Genomic DNA, 24,558 nt, shown 5'->3' with positions numbered 1-24,558 from the left:
TGTTCTAGATCATCATCGTTTATTTCATCAACTCTTATTTCGGGTAGATTATCTTGGTTATTTTCTTCTTTTTCTTCTAATTCATCTTGTAATTGCAATTTTTCTTTAAATTTAATTATCTCATTTGCTAATTTTGTTTTTTGTTCTTTTTCTTTTTGTTTAATTTCATACATTTCTTTTAATATTGCTAGCTCTTTTTCTAGCTCTATTATTTTAGTATTTTTTACTTCTTCTAATTGTTGTACTTCCTTTTTTGCTTGTTGTTTTATTTTTTCAATTTCTGTTTTTCTATCTATTTCTTCATTTTCTTTTGTTATTCTTATCATAGCAGTTAAACTATCTTCTAGTTTTACCATTTCTTTTTCTAACATTAAACTTATATTGTCACCTATTTTCCTATATCTTCTTCCTAGATTAGAAAATATTATTTTTATTTTTAATCCGTCATAATTTTCGTATGTTTTTTCATCTATTGCGTATTCTTCTTTATTCATTTATAAATTATGTTGTAGTTTATATTTTAAGTTATTTATTTGTATTTCTAGATATAAAATAGTCTTTCTTTGTGCTATTATAGATTTGTGACAAATTCCTGCAAATATATTACTATTAAGTCTATTTTGCCTATGTTCTAATTCTTGTCTTTTTGCTATGATTATTTCATTAAGTTTTTGTCTATATTCGTTATTTTTGCTATTCATTGTATTTTTAAATATTTAATATATTTATATTCTATTTTAGATATATTATCTATTAATTGATTTAATTTTTCGTTATCAGTTTTTGTGATATTAAGTTATTTATATTCCGGATATAATTTGTTTAATTTTCTTCTTATCTTTCTTAATTTTCTGCTTGTATGTTTCTTACCGTATTTCTTATTATCCATAGCAGTCCTAACCAACTACCAAACATGGTACTCCCTCTGTCACAGTTTATATGACTTAGTTTGACTTGACATAGAGTTTAAGAAACAAAGAAACACTTTTGAAACTTGTGGTCTAAAATAAATTATAGATATGGCGTGACTATAAGTTTTTTAAATTATTACTTCCTCCGTCCCATTTTATGTAAGTTAATTTGACTTGACACAAAGTTTAAGAAAGAAAGAAAATTTTTTGAAACTTGTGGTCTAAAATAAATCATAGATATGGCGTGACTATAGGTTTTTTAAATTATTTCTTCGTCCGTCCCATTTTATATAAGTTAGTTTGACTTGACACAAAGTTTAAGAAAGAAAGAAAAACTTTTGAAACTTGTGGTATAAATTAAGTGAAAGATGTTTGTTTGACGATAAATTATTTCATCCCATAAGGATGAAATGAGTATTTTAAAGTTAAATTGTTAGTAAATATAAAAATGTGTCATTCTTTTTGGAATTGACTAAAAACGAAAGTAAATTATATAAATTGATACAGAGGAAATACTAAATATAAAAATATGTCCTTTTCATTTAACTAAACTAAAAAGAAAAATAAATTGGGATATAAAGTATTATTACTTATATAAATCATAATACATGTATAATATTTCTCGTAACCAACCCAACAACCCCTTAATGCCTAAACAAGCATGACCATAAAACAAACAACTCAAGCACCTAACTGTTGCCTATTATATCACAACAACAAATCAAATGAAGATACTAAAAATTGAAGATTTATATGAAAAAGGCAAGAGGTGGGACCAATGTTCAATTTTTGATTTTCCAACAATACCCTTGGACAAAAGCAGTAAAAAAGAAATAGAGGTATATGACTGTTGAGAACAAGATTCCAGCACAACCACATTCTAATGGCTACTTCACTTCAAAATTTGGTACCACCATTTTCTTGCCGGCGTCCGAGCTATACATCCCCTTCTACTCCTATCGCCATTTTCCGAGGAGGGAGAAGAAGAAATGCAAGAAAGACGTTGAGGGTCTGTAGAGCTATGGTTGAGAAGACAGTACAAGGGGCTTCTTCTACTTTTGCTAAGGAAATGGAAAGGCTTTCAGCTAAGGAGTCTCTGCTTCTTGCAGTCAGTTCTTATCTCTTTTTACTCCAATTTGTTTTTTTTTGTATGTACCAATACAAGAGTCCATGGTTTACCTATTTAGTTTAACTAACTCATTAGAATTGTGGAAATGTTCACAATTTCATCAACATTTGCCTTGTACAACTTTGGGTTGTTGTGTTTCATCTTTTCACATTAATTTTGGGAATATACCTAGATTCTTCACCCCCTGTACTTGTTGGTGTCTCACAACATGGTTTTGAGTTCATTTTCTTAACATTGTATTATTGCCAGAGTCATCCCTGCGCTTTTGGTTTACTCAATGTTGGCCCCCATGTTCTGTTGTCCACGCTTTAGATATCCAGCCCTACATGTGAGGGGAGTGTTAGAGTGTCTCGCATTAGTTATGTGGATGAGTTGTTGTCTACTTAAATGTTTTTGGGGGAAGGCATTCCTCACCTCGTGAGCTAACTTTTTGAATTGAATTACGCTTAAGGTCTATATTCTTAACAGTTGTTATGTTTATGTTTGAGTTGCTTGTTTTAATTTAAGAGTAGTTTGTAAATCCAACTTGTACTAGGTAATCATAGGTATCTTTTGGGATTCTCATGGACATTCTCTGTGCCACTTGTAGATTATTTTCATATCTACTTCTTATTTAATGGCCCATTCTTTTTGATCGACTTAAATGATAGAATTCACAACAGTACATAAACAAAAGAACTAAAAGAAAAATCAGGAATGGTGGTGTAGACTGACAGAAGAGATCTATTCTCTTACTTTATTTCTTTTTTTAGTATGTTAAAAAAGAATGACATCTTTCTATTTTTATGGAGAAATGTCATTCATGACAAGTATGGTCAAGATGACCAGTGGTGTTCAAAGGTGGTTGTGAGCCCCCATGGTGTAGGAGTTTGGAAAGCAATCAGATCCCTTTGGTCTTTGATGGCTGAAAAAATTAGTTTAAGAGTGGGCAATGGAAGGAAAATTCTTTTTTGGGGTGATAATTGACTTGGGCATGGACCTCTAAAGGAAGTCTTCCCTGAATTCTTTAGCATTGCCACTATGCCAGACATTATTCTGGAATCAGCAAAAGGAGTACAACGATGGAATTTACTGTTAGAAGGCTACTGCATGATTGGGAGCTGGAAAGAGTTGTTGAATTTTTCAAAACCTTGAAATCATTCCAAGGGTTCAAAGATATTGAAGACTCACTTATATGGAAGCCCACCGGTAAAGGAACTAATTCTGTTAACTCAGCTTATAGCATTCTGATTAGGCACAGACAGTCAACTAATCAGTGGCCATGGAGATCCATTTGGAAGATGAAGGCTCCTTTTAAGGTGGTATGCTTTTCTTGGCTAGTAGCAAGAAATGCTTGCCTCACACAGGATAAACTTCAAAGAAGGGGATTCCAACTGTGTTCTAGATGCTTTTTGTGCGGAGCTGCTTGGGAAAATAATAGTCACCTATTCATTCATTGTCTTGTTACTGGACAATTATGGCAACTATTCTTGAACATGGTAGGAATCAGATGATCAATGCCAGCAACGAGTGCTGATTTACTGAAATGTTGGAACCAGAATGATGGGGCAGTTAGTCTGAAAAATTAGTGGAAACTTGTCCCTGCTTGCATATGGTTAGACCATTTAGAAGGAGAGGAACTATAGAGCTTTTGAAAGAAAAATACAATTTTGTGGAGAAAATCAAGATGAACTATATACTTTTGTTTTATTTTTGGTGTAAAGAAAGCTATGCTAAGGAGGCTGAACCACTAGTTGATATGATATGATTCTTGTGAAGCAGTAGCCTAAGCTTGGTTGGGTTGTAAAGTCTTTTTGCACCGTCATGGTGCAGCTTTTGATATATAAAAATATATATATATAGTCGTTACCAGTTTCAAAAAACACACACATTTAACTTTAAACTTCTCATTTACCCTAAATAACATGATTTTGTAGCCACATAGATGTCATGACATGTTTATTAAGGCCACATGTTCCATAACTCTTTTCTTTTATAAATTTCATGTACAGGTTCACATAAAATAAGGTGGGTATTATATATACTCTTGTCTCTTTACATTTTTCCTGCAATTCATAATTTTCCTTTGTTTAATTTCTTTCATTGTTTCTCTATGATTAACTCATCAAAGAATCGGCCTTGGGTAAACTAAATGTTCTTATATATCCCATTCCAATTTAAGAAAAGGCTCAGGGAATGGTGGAAAGAGTGTCACGGGAGATACAAAGTTGTGCAGGTCTGCAGGAGGGTTAACTTGGTGGGGCCGGGAGGTTTAGAGAACAATATTATTGATGATATTGCAATGGTTATTTTCAAGAAATCGCACATCTGTTCTTTCTTTGTGTCCCTTAAGCACTAAAAGAAATTAATTACTCTGTTATAGTTCAAAGATGCAGGTGGATTTGAAGCATTGGTCACTGGGAAGACAACAGATGTACAATGCATTGATGTGAATGAGAGGATCATTAGTCTCGAGAAGCTCAATCCGACGCCTCGTCCCTCAACGTAAGGTGTTAAATCTTACCAACAAACTTAATTTTCAAGATTCTTGACAAGGTACTCATTGGTGGTTTCATTTCCCAGGTCTCCCAATTTGGAAGGACGATGGAATTTTGAGTGGTTTGGAGCTGGTAGCCCAGTTCTTCTTTTTGCCAAATTTTTGTTTGGGTAAGTTCTATTTTTTGGGATAACATTCACTTTTATTTTTCCTATTCCAACTTACATACACTCATTAGTGTATGAACTAAGTAAACAAAATGAAGTAGTTGTGCAAATAATGAATCAATTGTACGTGGAGTAGTTTATCCTTTTTCTGAAACCTGCATTGTGCTACTAATAAACAATTGTCATACTGGAGATCAAATGGAGACCATTTCTTGAAGACTAACAATTTAGAGAAGAAAGTTTGAACCATAGGTATGATGGTTGCCTTCCATTATCTAAAGTGCATGCTGAATGTTTAAACATCTAATCATTCCCTTCCATACCTTTGCACCAGTGGCAAATTAAGTGATAGTTGAGTGGGGAAATTGCGCCTACTGAAATTTGATATAATTATGCTATATGCCAGAGCTTTTGCTTAGAATTTCGAATCTTTTCCATTTTGAACCTGATAATTTCCTAGAAGAAGTCAGAAATTGGTAGAATAGTTTTATCTGAGGCTGAAATTTGATAGAATTATGCCAGAGCTTTTGCTTAGAACTTTGAATCTTTTCCATCTTTAAACCTGATAATTTCCTAGAAGAAGTCAGATATTGGTAGAATAGTTTTTTCTGAGGTGTCCTGCATAAGGAAAAAAAGTAAAATGCTAAAAGAAATGCTTTTAGGTTCTTTCATCCAACTAGAGGGCCCTTCCTTTATCTTTTCATTTTCTTTCTTTCATTTCCGATGACACAAAATATTTGAATTACTTTTGTTTTTACATGCACTTGTTTTTAAGCTTAGAAGTCACAGCTAGCCCACAAAGTTGCTTGTCAGGACCACTTTATAAAATCAACAAAATTGCTTGTCAGCCATCTTCTGGCTATCTAAGATAAAAATAAAATTTATGATTTGTTTTGTGTGAATGTACTATGAATAGTTAGAAAGTTAAGCCAAGATGGGAGATTTATTCATATTACTTGTATTAGTGGGAAGATGAGTGTACCCAGTGAAATAGTTGAGATACGTGTAAGCTTGTTCGGATACTATGGTTATTCCCCCAAAAAATAAAAAACCCCACAAAGTGACGAGATGAATCACTCTTTTAGTCCACCAAACTAGATAAAGGTAAAGGAATAATCTTTGCTCTCACTGGGAAAAAAAGTCTGATTGGGAAGAAAAGGTATGGGAATAAGAAAATAGGTCCAAACCTTTTTAAAGAATGCAACTGATTTTATGACATTGAATTTTGAAATTTGGCGAATGACCAAACTAAACCCCCATTCATGGAGGGCCAATTTCTTCCCTTCAGTTAGGTTTTTACTATTCTAGTACATTATTTTCTTCTAGGTATTTGCATGATTTTTCTTTTGAAGGAAAGACAATACATTTACCATAATTGGTTGAAAGTTCCTTCCCAAAAATTGAAAGTAAAGATCTTTCATATTTAGTGAATCTTTTTCTTGGAGAAAATAATTTTGGACCTCTATAGATTGTGGTTCTTTCCTTCTCACTTGGTAGCATCCACAATGCAAATTTTAAAGGGGTTCTAGAGTGTTTGGGGAGAAAATTTGTGAAACACAAGTTTCTATTTTGAAACTAGTAATGTGGTATTCCTCAACATTAAGGACATGTTGGAAACTTTCAAAAAGGAGAAAACAGTAATAAAAGTATTCCTTACAAAAATCCTAACAAATCTACAAGCTGCTTTGATTCCTCTATACCTTTCTCTTTACACCAAAAATAAAATAATACAGGACAATTCCATTTGACTTTCTGAATGAAATTGTACCTATCTTTAAAGTATCTACTATTCCTCTCACTCCAAATAGTCCGCTTGATGCAATGTAGAATTATCCTCCACCATTTCTTCTGGCTCTTGTTACCTCCTCTTCTGATCCAACAACTCAACAAATCTACAATCTGCATAGGCATGGTCCACTTTGTCGTTGTGAGACTGAGTCCATATCTCTGTTGTATATGTGCAGTGCAAAAATAGGTGTCTGTCTGCTTCTCTGCATAGTATGTATCTGGATACAATATTTAACCCCTTTCTCTTCAAAACTTCATGTGTCAAGCAATATCTCCTAGCTACCAACCATGTAAAGCATTTTACCTTAGTTGATGCTAGGTTTTTCCAAATATTCCTCCACACTTTTTGACAGTCTCTAGCTTGCTGAACATTTCTTTTTTATAAGCCCTGTTTACGGTTAATATCCCATCCTAACTGTGTTTCCACCTCAAAAATGTCAGAATCAGAAGTGGTACCTTTGGAATCCTCTATCCCTTTAAGAAAATTGGCCACTCTATCCACCTTCCAGTCATTCAATTACTTCCTAAAGGATAAGTTCCATCCTTGTGGAGTCCAACATTAATTCATAGTAGCCCCAGGCAGTGTTTTGGAGAGCGAGAAGCGGAAAAAAGCAACGAGGGCTTTCTTCACTGAAGCGTGAAGCGAAGCACACGGTTTTTTCTAATAAAGCGTTATTTAGTACAAAAATAAAAAATATTAAATTGCATATATAAATAACCAAGAACTCTACAGAAATAACATATTAAGCAAATCTTTCAGTTCTTAAATTAAAAAGTAAATAAAAGATAGTCAATAATCCTCATAATCATAACATATTAAGCAAATGCAAACAACAAAACCAAATAAGCAAAAAAGCAGAGCATAACAGGGGAAATAAAACCCTAGAAGTAGTCGCTGAAAGCCTGGAAGAGAGTCCAGAGAAGAAGATGAAAAGAGAGGAGGAACTTATCATTTGAGTTGCAGCAACAGATGTTGAGATGTTTGGGCCACAGAAGAAGAAGAAGAGGGAAATGTTTTGAGTCCCAGCAGACAAGTGTGTTATACAGAAGTTTAAAAAAAAAAAAAAAACCTAACCACGCTTTTTGTCATCTTTGCTTTAAGTGCGCTTCTCACTTCGCCTACTGAAGCACTCGCTTTTTTAGCAGCGCCTCTCTTCAGAGCATAAAAGCGCAGTGCTTGCACTTCGCCTCGTTTCACGCTTTAAGCGCGCTTTTTGTCGCTTTTCACAACACCCTCTGGATTATATAAGGATAAGTTCCATCCTTGTGGAGTCCAACATTAATTCATAGTAGCCTCAGGATTATTGCACAAGATAAACAGATCAGGAAAGGATTCCTTTAGAAGAGTCTGTTCATTCCAAGCATCCCTCCAAAATATTATTATTCTATCATCTCCCAATTTAACTTACATGTTCACTTCTAACTTGGGCTACAAAGCTCTGATAGTTCTCCATACCCCAACACTATAGGTACTGGAGCTCTTATTGCTGCACCAAGGGCTGGACTCACCAAATTTGCATTTAATAACATCCATAAGGCTTGTCCCTGTCCTTTGTATCTCCATAGCCACTTCAACAGTTCCTGATGCCAAACCCCCCCAAATCTCTGCTAAGTTGTGCTATCTCCTATTTAACCGAACTAGTTTTGGGAACGTACGATGCACGTTGGGCCCTACTACTGTAAAAAAATTGGACAACAAGTGAAAGATATATGGTGCTTTCCAAATAGAAACAACTCTTAACACAATAAGTTAACTAAGATACATCGAGCCTTACAGCACGCCTCACGGGAAACCAAAGCTTGAATTACAATTTCAGGAATAAATATGGAGAAACAAAAACTGACCTGAAAAATGTTCTCAGGCACAATTCCCCAAAACTCTCTCTCTCCTACTTTCTAGGTGAGAGAGTACCCTCTTTTCGGTAGGTCGCCTGAGAACTACCAACCTCATCCTTCCCCTCAGCTATCTCCTTCTACGATAGCTTTCTCTCTCCCTTTACCTCAGTTCCCTTCCACAGACATGGAGGAAAATATGATTTATTCCCACGCCGGTTTCAAGTCATTCAATATTCGGTTTCAAGTCATTCAATATTACCAGATGGACATTTCAAGTCTGGCGAGGAAGTCTGGTTTGATTGGGTGGAGCGTAGTAGAAACATGATGAGAAGAATAAATCTCAACAAAAAAGTGATGGAGTGGATTTGTTTTGTCCTGAAAGAAGCCTCAAACAACAACAAGAATGTTGTGAGGAGATGGAGAATGAACTATGAAAGGACCAAATGGCAAAGTATTTTAGTACAAGGAATTTTAATGCCCACGGAAGACTACTCTTCGAGGATCGAGGCCATGAGCATATCATTGGATATACAGAAGTTGATTGGGCAGGATCACCCTTTGACAGATTTTCTATATCTGGATATTGTGTTTTAGTAGGAGTGTCCTAGAAGAGTAAGAAACAAAGTGTGGTTGATCTAGTGCAAAAGTAGAATATTGAGCAATGGTTATAGCAAGTTGTGAGCTAATTTAGATTAAATAGTTGTTGAGAGAACCAAAATTTGGAGAGATCGGTCAGATGGAACTTGTGTGTGATAGCCAAATGTCCCTTCATATCGCATCAAATCCGGTATTTCATCAGAGGACTAAGCACATTGACTCACTTTGTCAGAGAAAAGACAATCTCGGGAGATATTGTTACAAAATTTGTGAAGTCGAGTGATTAGTTTGCAAATATCTTCACCAAGTCCCTCACCAGTCCTCGTATTAGTGACACTGTAACAAGGTCGGTACATATGACTTGTATGCACCAACTTGAGGGGAGTGTTAAAATTAGAATAGGAAAAAGAATAGAAATAGTATATGGAATCCTAATTGGATAAGGATTGCGATGTAGTGTCTATAAATAGGGCATAGTGCAAGTAGAGACATAATTCAATAATATATTTCTCACAGGCACCTTACTTAAGAGGCCTGAGCATGCATGCTTGTTCACTTTTAGTCAATATGCTAATTTCAGTTGATATCTTCTTAACATTGAGGTGAATGATCGTAGTTTTGCTTTGAGTTTAGTTCGATGAATGTCAGTTTATAATATTTCTACCGGAAACATGCTGTTGCAGGAGAATTCCTCCAACGTTGGCAAATTTATCAAAATTGGATGTGCTGATCAAGGATGGATGTGGAACTGCTACCGCACAAGTCAAAATACTAAATTCGGTAGTTTATCTTTGTCAGGAAATTTGATATGTACATCCCATGCTCTAGTATGTAGAAAGTAATCTTCCTCTTCTAGTTATAGAGTTGGAAATAAAACAATACTATTGTTTATGTTATCTACAAACAAGAGTCATTTGATTCACAAACTAGTCATGCAGGGCAATAACATAGAGATCGTCATGCGGTGAATCATAGTGTAGTGATTTTCTCACAGTAAGTAATAATCTATGGACTGTTATACAATGAATAATAATATAAGGATTGTCTACTTCAACAGCGGTTTTATCCCTAGATACTTTTTATCCAGGTATTGCTAATAAAGAATTGCCATTCTACGATATCTCCTTCACAAGATTATAAATAGATTCCTGCATAAATTTGCCGCATTTGTATTTTTTATTTTTTGATAACCAAATTTTCCGTTTTTGTACTTAATAGTGCAAGCTGAATCCTGCCTTAGTTATGTAGAGTTTGTACTTTGTACCGGAAACTAAATGTTATATTAGTTATGCAGAGATTATATCAATAACACAGAGTTATGTGTTGCTAATCACTGTTATATTAGTTAAGAGAAATTGAGATTATTACTCTTATGTGGTCAATCAAATTCCCATGATGTGATATAACTGGTCAGCACCAAACATCTTGCTTTCTTCCTCCTTTAATGCCTCACATTTGGTTGATAATTGGTACACCAAAAGACACATTGACGGCAAGTGACGTTTTGGTCATGTTACCTAGAAAAATAGGTGGGACGAGATAACAAGCGCTAGATGCATAGCTCGATACTTTGACATTATTACAATACCAACTTACTGAAACATAAGAAAACAGCTTAATAACAGAAACTTAGTAATTATGTTAGAACATGAATAGGTTTATACAGTCCTATTAGAATAGGAATAGGTTTATACAATCTTATTAGAATAGGAATAGTTTATACAATCCTATTTAGAATAGGAACAAAAATACAAATAGAAATAGGAATAGTAAAGAGTATCCTACTTGGTAAAAGATTGTATTCTAGGGTCTATAAATAGGGTCTCAATGTAATAACATAGACACAACAACAATTCAATAATATTCTTTTCCTATATTTCTCACATGGTATTAGAGCCTCTACGATCTTGGTAGAAAATCAAAGAGCTTCCACTGCTAGCGGGTGGCTATTACCCATATATGATGCCCGTCTGGCCAATGATTATGTTAGCAAAAGTTGGGTCACCGTGTATCTTTCATGCGACTATTTTCTCATATCTAATTTGTGTAGCACTGTGCCATCAATTCGGTGACTACTTTCTTATATCTAATTTGTGTAGCACCGAGCCATCTTTCCGGTGACTACTTTTATATTTAGTTTGTGTAGCACCGTGCCATCTTTCCAGTGACTACTTTTTCATATATAATTTGTGTAGCACCGTGCCATCCTTCCAATGACTACCTTTTTTTTGCATATCTGATTTACGTAGCCCCGTGCATCTCTTCGGACTATTGTTCATATTTAATTTGTGTAGTACCGTGGATTTTTCCGAACTACTTTCTCATATCTGAGTTGCATAGCACCGTGTATCTCTTTCGGTGACTCCTTAGATTTGATTTGCATAGTTCCATTAGTCTTTCCTGTGACTACTCAAATCTGATTTGCGTAGGGTTGTGTCATCATTCCGGCCCTACCCATATAGTTTCTCTTTTTCAGTAGAGTCGCTCCATTTCGACCCTACCCATATTATTTCTCTTTTTCAATAGGGTCGTGTCATCAATCCGACCTTTCCTATATAATTTATATTTTGTAGTTGGGTCGTGTCATCATTCCGACCCTACCCATATAATTTTATTTCTTAGATTGTGACCACTTTCAGCATCAAGTCTAATACTCTGGCGTATGAGCATGTTTCGGCCAATTTTTCGGTGACTTTCTTGTTTAATATCGATTCATCTATTGATTCTAACACGATCCATATAATTTATACTCGATTTTGAGCACTTTGTTGTTCAGGGGGAGTTTAGTAGCCTTGTATGTCGATTATGTGAGTCACTCTATGGTCTGAAATAGTCTTTGCAAGTTTGGTTTGGGAAATTCAACACTCTAATTTTATCACTCTGTGTTTTATCGGTATTATGCACCAAATTCAGTAGTTCACGAGAAGATTAAGCACATTGAGATTGACTGTCAATTTTGTGAAGTCGACTGATCAACTTGCAGATATCTCACCAAGTCCCTCATCGGTCCTCGTACTAATTACATTTGTAACAAGCTAGTTACATGAATTGTATGCACTAGCTTGAGGGGGAGTGTTAGAACATGAATAGGTTTATACAATCCTATTAGAATAGAAATAGGTTTATACAATCTTATTAGAATAGGAATAGTTTTATACAATCCTATTTAGAAAAGGAATAGGAATAGTAAATAGTATCCTACTTTGGAAAAGATTGTATTCTAGGGTCTATAAATAGGGTCTATTCAAGGACATTGTGGATTAAGCAAGGGGACAAGAACACTAAATTCTTTCAGAGGATTGCAAATGCCCACAAAAGAACCAATTACATTGATAAATTGGTGGTGGAAGGTGATGAACTAACAGAAGCAACAGATATCAAGAAGGAGGTGGTTTTATTTTATAAGAAGTTGTACTGTGAGACTGAAAATTGGAGACCTGCTTACAACATGTACCCCTGTCCAGTAATCAACAGGGAGGAGCAACAAGATTTACAGAAACCTTTTGAAGAAGATGAGGTCCTGAAAGGGCTCAAGGCATGTGCTATAGACAAGGCACCAGGTCCAGATGGGTATACTATGGGCTTCTTTGTGAAGTGTTGGGAGATTCTTAAGGGGGATGTGATGGCTACTATCCGGAACTTCCATTCTCAGGAAGTTTTTGAAAAGAGCCTTAATGCAACTTACATTGCACTCGTTCCAAAGAAGAATGGAGTCAAAGATTTGAGAGATTTTAGACCAATCAGTCTGATTGGAAGTGTCTAAACTAATTTCCAAAATTCTTACAGAAAGGCTAAAGAAGGTGATGCCAAAGCTGGTTGACTCTCAACAAATGGCCTTTCTGAAAGGAAGACAGATCACTGATGTTGTTCTCATTGCAAATGAATGTCTTGACTCAAGAGTGAAGGATAAAATCCCAGGCATAATGTGTAAACTGGACATAGAGAAGGCATATGACCATGTTAACTGGGAGTATTTGCTTGGAATTCTACATAGTATGGGTTTTGGGAGGAAGTGGATAAGATGGATAAGGTTCTGCATTAGCACTGTCAAGTTCTCACTACTAATAAATGGTTCTCTTGAAGGTTTCTTTCCGGCAAGCAGAGGCTTGAGACAAGGTGATCCACTCTCACCTTTCTTATTTTTGCTAGTCATGGAAGGCCTGAACAGTATGATTAAAACAGTGCATAGGAATGATTGGATAAGGGGTTTGGTTTTAATGTGGTCAAAGAGGTGAATACTAGATTGGAAATCACCCATCTGCAATATGCAGATGACACTTTGATTTTGGTCTGAACATGGATGGAACCTTACCTATAGAAGATTGATGCAAGACTGGGAGGTGGAAAGATTGGCTGAATTTTATGGAACACTTGAGCAGTTCTTACGATTCAAGGAAGGAGAAGACACTCTTAAATGGATATGTCATAATAAAGGTTTATTCACTGTTAGTTCTGCATATAGAAATATAAATCAGATGGGATCCCAAGTTAACTTTCTGCCTTGGAAGCTTATATGGAAGGTTAAAATACCATATAAAGTGGTAGTTTTTACTTGGTTGGTGGTGAAAGTGGCTGTACTTACACAAGAGAATCTTATGAATAGGGGAATACAAATGTGCCCAAGATGCTGTTTCTGTGAGCAGGTTGCAGAGACAATTAATTATCTGGTCTTACATTGTAAAGTGGTTGGTCAGCTGTGGAATTTGTTTACTAGCTTCAGAGGTATAAGTTGGACTGTTCCAGGGAGAACAGGACAGGCTCTAGAAAGCTGGAATATGGAGGGCAGTGGCAGCACAGACAAGAGTAGATGGAAAATTGTCCCAGCTGTTATTTGGTGAACCATATGGAAAGAAAGGAATTCTAGAAATTTTGATAACAAGAGCAGCCCTCTGCACAAGATTAAAATGAACTGCATTATCACTTTTTGCTATTGGTGTAGTTCAGAGCATATAGATGACCCTGTGGCTATTGTAGACATTCTAGGGTCCTTATAAAGGTGAAAGGAGAATCAAGGGATAGTTCTCTTTTTTCTTCTTTCTTTTCTTTATCTTTTGTTTATACCCGACACACATGTATGGAGGGAGGATATGATGTAAATTTTTGGATACCAGCTTTGAGCTGATGATTGATATACAAATGTTACCTTTATCAAAAAAAAAAAAATAGGGTCTTAACGTAATAATGTAGACACAACAACAATTCAATAATATTCTTTTCCTATATTTCTCACAGAGGCTATTAACTGGCTAACAAGGTGGTGACAGTTTTACATTTACGTATCACTTTTTAAAATCCTTATTTTTATAAGGCTATGTCTGTTTGGTATCTTGAATATCCTTTTGCAGCAGAAAGTAAAGCTTAGGGGAATAAAGCTGAAAGGGAATGATATAGGAAAAGCTTGGCTTTATGGGGACTACCATTATATGCTTAGCTTAACTGACTAGGAATTAGGTTCACAACAAGATACGTGCTTATTCGATCTCCAAATTTACAGAAGTCTCTGTTCTTCAGTGTTTAGATCAACTGTTCTCAGACTTCATTTAAATTAAGAATTTTATGAATTTTGTGTAGCTAAAGATTTCCACAGCCAATGAAGTATCAAGATAGCTGCAATAGCAGTATTGCAATTCAAAACACAACAACAATAACATACCTTGTGAAATCCCACAAATTGAGGTTGTGGAGGGTAGAGTGTATGTAGGTAGACCTTATCCCTACCTCGTGGTGGTAGAGAGGCTATTTCCGAAAGACCCTACGGATCAAGTGAAGTAGAACAAAGTAGTAATGAAAAGGATAAACAACATTGTAGAAAACATGGCAACTAATAGGAAAGGAGTGCAGAGCATAAACATTAACAAAATAGTGCTGTCACCTAAACATAATAAACAATAGATAGTAACAGATAACAAAAGCAAGAAATTACATGAATAAGACTATTACTATGACAAACATGGTGTCCCAGACTACCACCAAACCTAATTCCGTACAAAATCAAGACAACACTCAACTACCTACTAACCTTCTACCCTAATCTGCGACATCCATACCCTCCTATCCAAGGTCATGTCCTCGGCAAGCTAAAGCTGCGCCATGTCCTGTATAATCACAATCTCCTCAATACTTCTTCAGCCTACCCTCTACCTCTCCTCGTACCCACTATATCCAACCTCCTCACTAGGCATCTTCACATCTCCTCTTCATATGCCCAAACCATCTTAGTCTCCCTTCCTCATCTTGTCCACCATAGAGGTCACTCCCACCTCTTCCCGGACATTCTCATTCCCAATGTTATTGCTCCTAGTATGCCCACACTTAAAATGTTATTTTAGTTACAAGCTCAAATTCTAGACTTGCATACAGTTTTCAAAAGAAAGGAAAATAAATTCAACATCAATAATACCAGATATTATTATCATAAGGAGGAGAAGATGAACAAAATGCTAGGTCTTAATAAGCTCTAAATGAAAGGCATTTGTTCTTATGACTGCGGTAACAATGCTAGCTTGTTCCACCTCAACTATTTCACCTGGTATCTACTACCTTCAACCAGAAGGTATCTGATAATTCCTGCTCACCAATGCTTAGAAAAATAAGAAGAGATCACCTCGTTGTTTCGGAAACTCTAAATGAGAAGTGTTTTAATAAGGTAGGGTCAACATTACTTAATATTCTTATTTTAATGAAGCAAACGTGAATTTGGGCCTGATTATGTGTTGATTCTTGTTTTATACTCAGTTTAAAACTTAGAGGCTCATGCTCAGTTGCCTCGTAATCACTTACACCTTGGCCACTGTTTCTTCAGGCTGGTAATTAGTTCTAGGCTGGTCAATATCAGTTGAGTCGTATTCTTGATATTGAGTCTTACACAAGGACTCAAGGTCTTGCATCTTTCAATTTATTGGTTGAGATGTTGTGAAATGTTAATGAATTTATTAGTATATCTGATCACATGTATCTGAAGAGGTGAAAATACTTTCTTGTGAAATGCAGATTGAGAATAAATTTATCATCTCCACCAAGTATAGTGTTGAAGGGCCTCTTCGTATGAAAGAAGAGTATGTTGAAGGGGCATTTGAATCTCCAAAGGTCAATGAGGAAGCTGTACCTGAACAACTAAAAGGTGCTTTTGGCCAGGCATTTAATACTCTGCAACAACTTCCTGTCCCCATTAGAGATGCTGTGTCCAGTGGCATGAAAGTTCCTCTTAGTAAGATTTCAGTATTTTTCAACATACTCGATGCAAATATATTGTATCTATGGTGTACAAATATTGTTGAAGTATTGAGATATTTACTTACTCTTTTCTAGTATGATAACCTAGTAGCACTTTGTTGGCTTTTTAAAAGATAGTGCCATAAAAAGGGTTTTAAATGGTCTCTCAATAATTTTACTAAGCACAGGAGGACTTAAAATTAAACACACAAAATCTGCATAATTTACAACATACCTAGTGTAATATCACAAAGTGAGATCTGGGGAGGGTAGAGTCTACGGAGACCATACCCCTACCTCAAAGGTAGAGAGGTTGTTTTCGATAGACTCTCGGCTCAATAAAAAAAAAAAACAGATAGTAATGGCAGCACAAGAACCAACAGATAGTAACAAAAATAATAGATAATAAAAGAATAATACCACAGAAAAGTAATACAACAGACGAAGTACAAGAAACAAATATCTCAATAACCTAAATTATCGTAAAGAAATTCAAATTTAAATACAGTAGACTACTGCTGCAACTAAACTGTTTATTATTCAAATTAGCAGTAACAGAGGTAATTTTCAACACTTTAAATGTCTGTCAATTCTGTTTGAATTCTCTATGATGTGCTGGCTATTTGAAGCTTCTCAATGTGTCAAATCTTCAAATGTTCAAATCTAGCATTGGTAAGAGCAATTCGAAGTTAATTTTCTGCCTGATCTGTCCTTCAAGCAAGATTTGTTTTAGGTTATTTTGATTCTTTGATCTTATTCAGCTTAGATTCTCATTTGCATCAGCCTCTGCCTTTTGAGAACTCGTTTGTACTTCAGCACATTAATGTTGCTTGAACTGCCATATTACATCTATTTTGGTTACTTGTGCTTCTCAAAGGCTTCTTGTTTTTAGTTCCTAGGAAATATCCTGATGTCTTAAAAAACAAAGAAGAAACTAAAGTAGATAAGAAAGATAGAAGCTTGAAGATTTATGATATTGCTACTGTTTAGGCATTTAATGTTGCTTCTAACTCTGGGCTGTTACGATATCAGGCGGGACCTTCCAGAGACTTATTCTGATTTCTTACCTTGATGACGAGATCCTGGTGAGTCCTCTCACTATATTCTTTTTCTTTCTAAGAGGCACCGTTACTTTTATTTTTCATACACCGTTAGTATATAGCACCACAATATCTTCACACAAGTGCTGGAAATTGTTTTAAGTAACCTTTTAGCTTTCACTAGATTCATATTGAGATTACTTTTATAACATAGATTTTCTGAACTTCATATATTATATAACATAAAGGAAAATTGGTATTGATTCTAAATTCTGTAGAAGTTGTAAGTTATTAATTATAGAGCTGAGATTGTTGTGCCTTCGAATGCTTGCAAAGAAACTATGAATCAAGCATTGCTGCTATTACAAGATCCAAAGTTAGATCGATGAATTGAACCTTGATTTTTTTAACATGCTCTACTAATCTGCTGGTTGGGTGCAGATCATAAGGAATACTGCAGGAGAACCTGAGGTTCTAACAAGGTTGGAGGCAGGACCTGATCCGCAAAATATAACCGAATATGAGAGTTAAGTGACTGTAGGCACATTTTGCATGAAAAAACCGACTTTGTTTTTACTATTACTTCACATTTCTATGTAACATAACATAAATAATACATTGGCAATATCTCGCATATAAAAAATTTCTCACTGCTTAACACCCCACATCGATGAGCAACGAACATGAGCTCACCTCATTGTGGAAAGAATTGGTAAAAACTTGCCATGGTTTTGTGAACGAGTCTTCTTGAGGCAAAAGAAGTGGTTGTCAGAGTTGATATTAAATATATCCATCGTCCGTTGGTATGGTTTTTTTTCTTTGTGATTTGGCTAACATTTGTTACTACAACCTCAGATCAGATTAACTCATTTGAATTAGCTGATCTTTATAAGATATAATATTTGACAGACTAGTTGGAAAGGAGTGAGAAAAGAATTATTGATAGATAGATTGTACTATTTGGTCAAAATGAAAAAATAGCCTCAAAGATTAAAACTTCTGAATCTAAATGATTTAAGATAACATAAACGCTAAATGATTAACAATTGTTTGTTTTTCTCAACATCTGAATGTTCATAGGTTATTTATATTAAACACAATAAATTTAAATAAAAATTATACTAAAAAATATCACAAAAACTTTTATATGGACAAAAGAAAATAGACATTAGTGAAATCATTAATTTAGACAAATAAAATAGACATAAAATGTACCTTTTTAGAATTGTGTATACATACATGAAGCTCTTTTGCGCTCTAATGAAGCTATCAAAATTTATGCAACAAACTTTTACTAGTTCATAGTAATAACAAGTGATGAGACTTTACTGTGAAACCGGCAAGTTAATAAGAAGTATTGAGATTTTGCCAGATCTAAGGAACAAATTTAAATAGAGATCTATAGTTAGAGAAAGAGAAAGAAACGTGAAAAATTGTCGAAAGAATAAACCATAATTTCAGTGAAAAATAGTATTATTAAAAGAGTTTGAATGATACTAAGATTCCGACACATATCTTATTCATTAAGACATATTACGTTCCATTAAGAGATTTTAAAAAACAAACATATTTAATAGGCTAAGATGTGAATCATTCAAACTCAAACCTTAGGCTTAATTTCTAGATTGCAATTTAGGAGTGTGGTTGTGAATTAAGAAAAGGGGGAAAAAGTTCAAGGTGAAATTAGAACTCTGTGCCACTTGGATGTAGAATAAAGTTGCAACTATTTATAAAAAGTTGTAACAAATTCATTGATCACTTTGTCAAGTACAAAAAAATTTGTTTCGTTATAAATAATTGGAAATAGGGTTTGATATATTCCTCAACTTTGCAATTTAGAGTTGATATACTCATTATAAAAATGATTCATATTGGCATGACCCAACTACCGAGCCAGGCGGGCACCTACTCTAACACCTAGATAGGTGAACTCTTACCACCCAACTTGAAATAGGTACCGTGGAAGAAAATCAAAACATGATCTAGCTCTTTAAATGTCATGATTCAAAGTACACTCTAGACGTGACATGACAAATAGAATCTCGACAAACCCTAATCAAGTCACTTGACATAAGTATGACATAATAAAATACAATTAAGGAGATATAATCGATATAAGTCTCAAATCATAAGTTGACATAAACGATATCAACATAGTACATAAGAAATACACGGAATACTGCTAAGTCTGACATGAGCCTTTCTAAGTGGTTGTGACGTAACCAATACACCACATACCAGTCTGAAACAAAAAAGACCATAAAATCAATATGTAATGTCTGTGGTTTTTCCCTCGAACCATGAGGACTCACTAATCAAATGATCCAAGTTGAGCAATCCCGATCTAAGCACGTCCGGGAGGAGGAGCGTCAAACCCTATAATATGAGACAATATAGGCCCAAACATGCATTAGAACTATGAATGTACTAAGTATGGAGAAATGCATAAGATGTAGGCATGATGATGTGAGGAACTTTAAACATGATATGCATGACCAAGTAAAACGTAATAAACCCTTTAAAGAGGAATCTTGATTCATACACACTTGAAAACCGTTTGAAAAGCTTACGTAAAATCTTTAAAGAAAACATATTTCATTTGTGGGATATTTACCGTTAACCGAATATAAGACCATGTGAGTTATACTATGGAACTAGGTATGACCCTCACACCGAAAATGGGAGTCTCGAAATGGAATTTCGTTAGTTCCATCATTTCTGAAAGGTGGAAATTTATCCAGGAGAATCATTGGTTTTAGGTTCGGGGTTGTTTTGAGGATTTGAGCCTTTGAGTTGAAAGCTTGGGTGATTTTAAACTAAGAGTTGACTTTGGTCAACATTCGAAGTTTAGATGCTCAAATCGGATATTGATGATTCCATTAGATTTGGGGGATGATTTTAGGCCTAGGTGAAGTCTTGGTTGATTTTTCAGAAGTTCCAAGGGTAGTTTGGTCTTTTTTAGCATTAAGTTTGTTTATTGAGACTTTCACGAGTTTTAGATGAAGGAGACCTCAGATTCATATTTTGATGTTTCAATTAAGTTGAGAACAACGAGTTTAGTTGGGTAGCATATTTGGTTTGTGTGCATGGGATTCCGAATGAATCTTGAGGGTCCATTTAGAGATTTCTTTTGTGTTGTAATGTTGGAAAATCATCACTATGAGAAATGTGAAGATATATTATCTCGCCCACACTTCCAAAATTGTTCTATACCTTGTCGGGATATAGAACATCCCAACTAAGTGGACCCACTAAAGCTCTGCTCGAAAGCAATAAGGAGTCGTCTAAAAAGTAAGATCATTTACCCATGTTGGCTACATGATTTCTGAGGAATGTGAGTTGTCTGAACTCATCCCCATATCGGTGCTCAATGTTTCTCCCAATAAATACCCAATAAATATATATATTCTCAAATGTATAAAACGTACTCTTTCTCAATTTAAGGTAATTGCTAAAAATATCCTCTTAAAAAAGGTAACTGCTCTGAAATATCTCTGAACTCATTGATTCATTTATAAATCAAAACTTCTCTTTTCTCAATGTAAAAAGTGATATATTTGGGAATACTTAGTTCCTTTATATTCTTACTCAAGTCATGTTTAAAACTCTTTCTCAAAACTCATCATTTCTTTCTCAGAAAATCAGTTTAAGACAAAAATGTTTACTTAAAAGGATTCTCAATACTAACTCTGTAATAACTCGATAATAACTCAACAATAGGGTTCATGCTGAAAAATAGACATGAGCAATCAACTCAAGAATCTCAATGCAAGATATAACAACTCAATAATCAGAAAATAGAATTCAGAACTAAATAATAATACTCATCTCAAGAATTATCAAAACTAAGGATGTAACCCAAGATTATTCTTTACTGATAGAAAGTAGATGTAGGGCATGATGACACTCCGTCCATCACTATGAGTAGCCTTACATACATGGAAGAACAAATGTCACGCCTCGAGGCTACCCCATAGACGTAACACAGGATCTAGGATCACAAGTGACCCCAAGCTAACCCTGAGTCTGGCATATCACAAGCATACTGAAATATAACTAAGAAAGCGGAAGTATAACTGTAAAGTGAGTCACAACTAAAAGAAACTCAAGTGAGAATATAACTGAATGTCAAAGGGGAAACAACCCAAAATAACTGAATACTGACTCTATGTCTGAAAGCCTCTACTACTGATGAGTTGTCTCAACTAATTCTAAAAATACTGAAAGACTGATAATAAGCTAACTAAACCAAAAGCATAAAGAAACGTCCTGAAACTATGAGGACTCATCACTGATATTGTTGAGTATGGGTTGGAAGTCGAACTAACCGTGATTTAGATACTGAGCGTCTGAACCTACATCATACAACGATGTAGCGCAAAATAAGCGTCAATACTTTGAATAGAGCATGCAGGATATAGATACAAAACTGAACAATATAAACTGAGCAATATAGACTGAACAATATAAAATGAACATGGAAATAGATTGTACTGAAGTATAACTGAAAACTGAGCTAGATGCAATGACCAAGTACTAATCATGAAGATAGCATGTTGTATTGAATATTGAAGTAAATGTTGATAACATGGTCAATGCATTAAGAGTATGACTGTGAGAACTACTATTAACTGACATAAACCACGTGAGCTAATCGTGGAGTCCGATGTATACACCCTATTGAGAGGACTCAATATACCTTGTTAGGGGTATAGAGGCATGACTATTGTGTGATCACTAAAACTGATGCCCAACATAGGGGACTTCTGAACCTGCGTTGGCTTGTAGTTCTAAGGATGTGAGGGTACTGAACCCTAGTCCAACTCGGTGCTAAGTCTACTCCAAACAAAATATATATAGCTAAAATGCAATTAAATTACTGAGTAGCTCAAAATACTGACATGTTATCTGAAAATACAACATAAATATACTAAAATATATGGCATTCGAGTTTTGAAGCATGATTTTCTGACTTTTCTGCCTAGTAAGTATAATTCATGAGTACTGATAATTTATACAAGCTAGGGTTTTGAATTCTATACATGGAACTATGCAAATTTTCCAATAAACATATTATTTAGAATCGTGGAACTATAATAGTTAAAGTCACAATAAATCTCCAAGATTTTGGAAACCCTAGGTATGAACAATTTATGAGAAATTAAATAACTGACTGAATTCTAGGGACCTATGGGTGAAAGGAACCCACTAGTGAAATCCCACATACCTGGTGACGAAAACTATGGAGAAATCCTTTGGATTTCGAGGTTGAATTTGAAGGAGACCTCTGCTTGTTCTTGGGAAAACTGTCGCCTCTTTTCTCTTCTTTTCATTCTAAGTTAGATGATTTTAGGAGAATGAGGGTTCTGAGTAGTGTCTGACTAGATTATTAGGCTTAGACTGAGTAAAACAACATAGTTTATGCATTAAACGATGTAGTTTAAGTACCAAAGTCATAAGGGATAAAACCAATGTGACCCTGACTTAAAAGCTAATTAAGTGACTTCAAGACAGGCTTCACAGGTCATCTAGATCACCATGGCCCATCAAGTGGGTCGTGAAGATGTTCTGCCCAACAGGGCTTTTCTATTTCGAGCATAAATTTTTACTCTGAGCTTGGAATTAGGCAAACTTTGTGGCCTTGGAAAGATGATTCAAAGATCTTTAATTTGATAGGTCATGGTCCACCAAATTCATTTTGTGTTGAAATATGTGATCATTTGAAGTTTCCCCAACAGTCAAGAACTGACTTAGGTGCAACCTCCTTGACTAGGTAACTTGTACGGACCCCTAAACAGGTCGTCCAAGTCACCACAGGCCGTCTAGGGCAGATCTAGGTGACCCCTCCCAGAGCAGTCTTGGATGGTCACTCACGACATCCTTAATGGATCGTGGTCCCCTACATAGACCGTCTAGGATGTCGTGAAGGGTCCATGGTCCATTTTGGATTCGTAGACTTGCCCAAATTTCCCCTTTTATATCTTTCTGAAAGTCCAAGGTGTTACAATATCTCTCCCTTGGGATCATTCGTCCTCGAATAAAGGCTAAGCAAGTTGAGTATGGAGGGAAAGAAGTCCAATCCCTACCACTGAGTACTAGAAATTGATATCCACCAAAAGTGAGTTTCATAAACATGCAAATATGCTGAAATGCAAGGAAAACTGAGGGAACAAGATATTGATACTGAATTACACAAAGGTAAACTGAGAGACTGGAGAGGAGCTATTACCTCAAGCTTAAACATAATCGGAAGGAAAGAGGTAAGGATACTTGGCCATCATGGTTGTTTCTACTTCCCAAGTAGTTCCCTCTACGGACTGACTCATTCATAAAACCTTTACTGAAGCGACTTCCTTATTTCTCAACTTACGAACCTGACGGCCAAGAACCTCAACTAGCACCTCTTCGTAGGTGAGACTATCATTCACATCCACTCTCTAATGGTACTATCGATGTCGGATCACCCACACACTTTTTCAACAAGGAAATGTGAAAGATTGGATGAACCACTGCTAGTTCTGTCGGCAACTTTAACTCATAAGCCATATTACCAACCCTTTTCAAGATTCTGTAAAGACCTACATACATGGGACTGAGCTTCCCTTTCTTGGAAAATGTCATCACCCCCTTCATGGGTGACACCTTCAGGAAAATTCAATCATCGATTTTAAACTCTAAGTCCTTTCTCCTCACATCTGCATAGGACTTCTGACGACTCTGAGTTGGCTTTAGTCTATCTCTAATGAGTTGAAATTTCTCCATAGCCTCATGAATCGAATCTGGCCCAATCAAGGTTGATTCACCTATTTCGAACCAACCAACTGGAGACCTTCATCTACGCCCATACAGTGCCTTATAAGGGGCCATTTGAATACTGGAATGGAAGTTGTTATTATAGGCGAACTCTATGAGAGGTAGGTGATCATCCTAACTACCCTTGAAATTGATCACACAAACTCTCAACATGTCATCTAAGGTCTGGATGGTACGCTCTGCTTGACCATCCGTTTGTGAATAAAATGTTGTACTGAGATTTACTTCAGTACCAAGACATTTATGAAATGATTTCCAGAAATGAGAGGTAAACTAAGGACCCTTATTTGAGATGATAAACAAGGGAACCATGAAACTTGACTATCTCACTGATGTAAAGTCTGGCGTAATACTCCGCTGAATCTGTAGTCTTGACAGCCAAGAAGTGAGGTGACTTAGTGACTCTATCCACTATCACCCAAATAGAGTCATGTTGTTTGCGAGTACGAGGTAAACCCGTAATGAAATCCATGTTTATCACTTCCCACTACCATGTAGGAATCTAATCTCTTGAGTCACACTTCCTGGTTTCAAATGTTCTACTTTAACCTGTTGACAGTTAGGACACTTAGCCACAAAATCGGTGATG

At 35.5% G+C, this 24,558-nt stretch overlaps 1 protein-coding gene across 1 annotated transcript; it reads left to right on the top strand.

Annotated features, from left to right (window-relative positions):
* The first annotated feature begins 1,762 nt into the window (after positions 1–1,762).
* Positions 1,763–17,784, top strand: LOC125860367 (probable plastid-lipid-associated protein 13, chloroplastic). Its single transcript, XM_049540306.1, has 7 exons — positions 1,763–2,019; positions 4,403–4,524; positions 4,603–4,686; positions 9,588–9,684; positions 15,895–16,111; positions 17,149–17,201; positions 17,598–17,784. Exons 1-7 carry the CDS (start codon positions 1,795–1,797, stop codon positions 17,685–17,687), a joined length of 888 nt encoding a protein of 295 aa, XP_049396263.1. The 5' UTR covers positions 1,763–1,794; the 3' UTR covers positions 17,688–17,784.
* Positions 17,785–24,558: the final 6,774 nt, after the last annotated feature.

This window comes from Solanum stenotomum, chromosome 3, assembly GCF_019186545.1.
Source record: "Solanum stenotomum isolate F172 chromosome 3, ASM1918654v1, whole genome shotgun sequence".
Lineage (NCBI taxonomy): Eukaryota > Viridiplantae > Streptophyta > Magnoliopsida > Solanales > Solanaceae > Solanum > Solanum stenotomum.
Note: the sequence above shows the minus strand (reverse complement) of the source record. Positions and strands in the feature narration are given on the sequence as shown.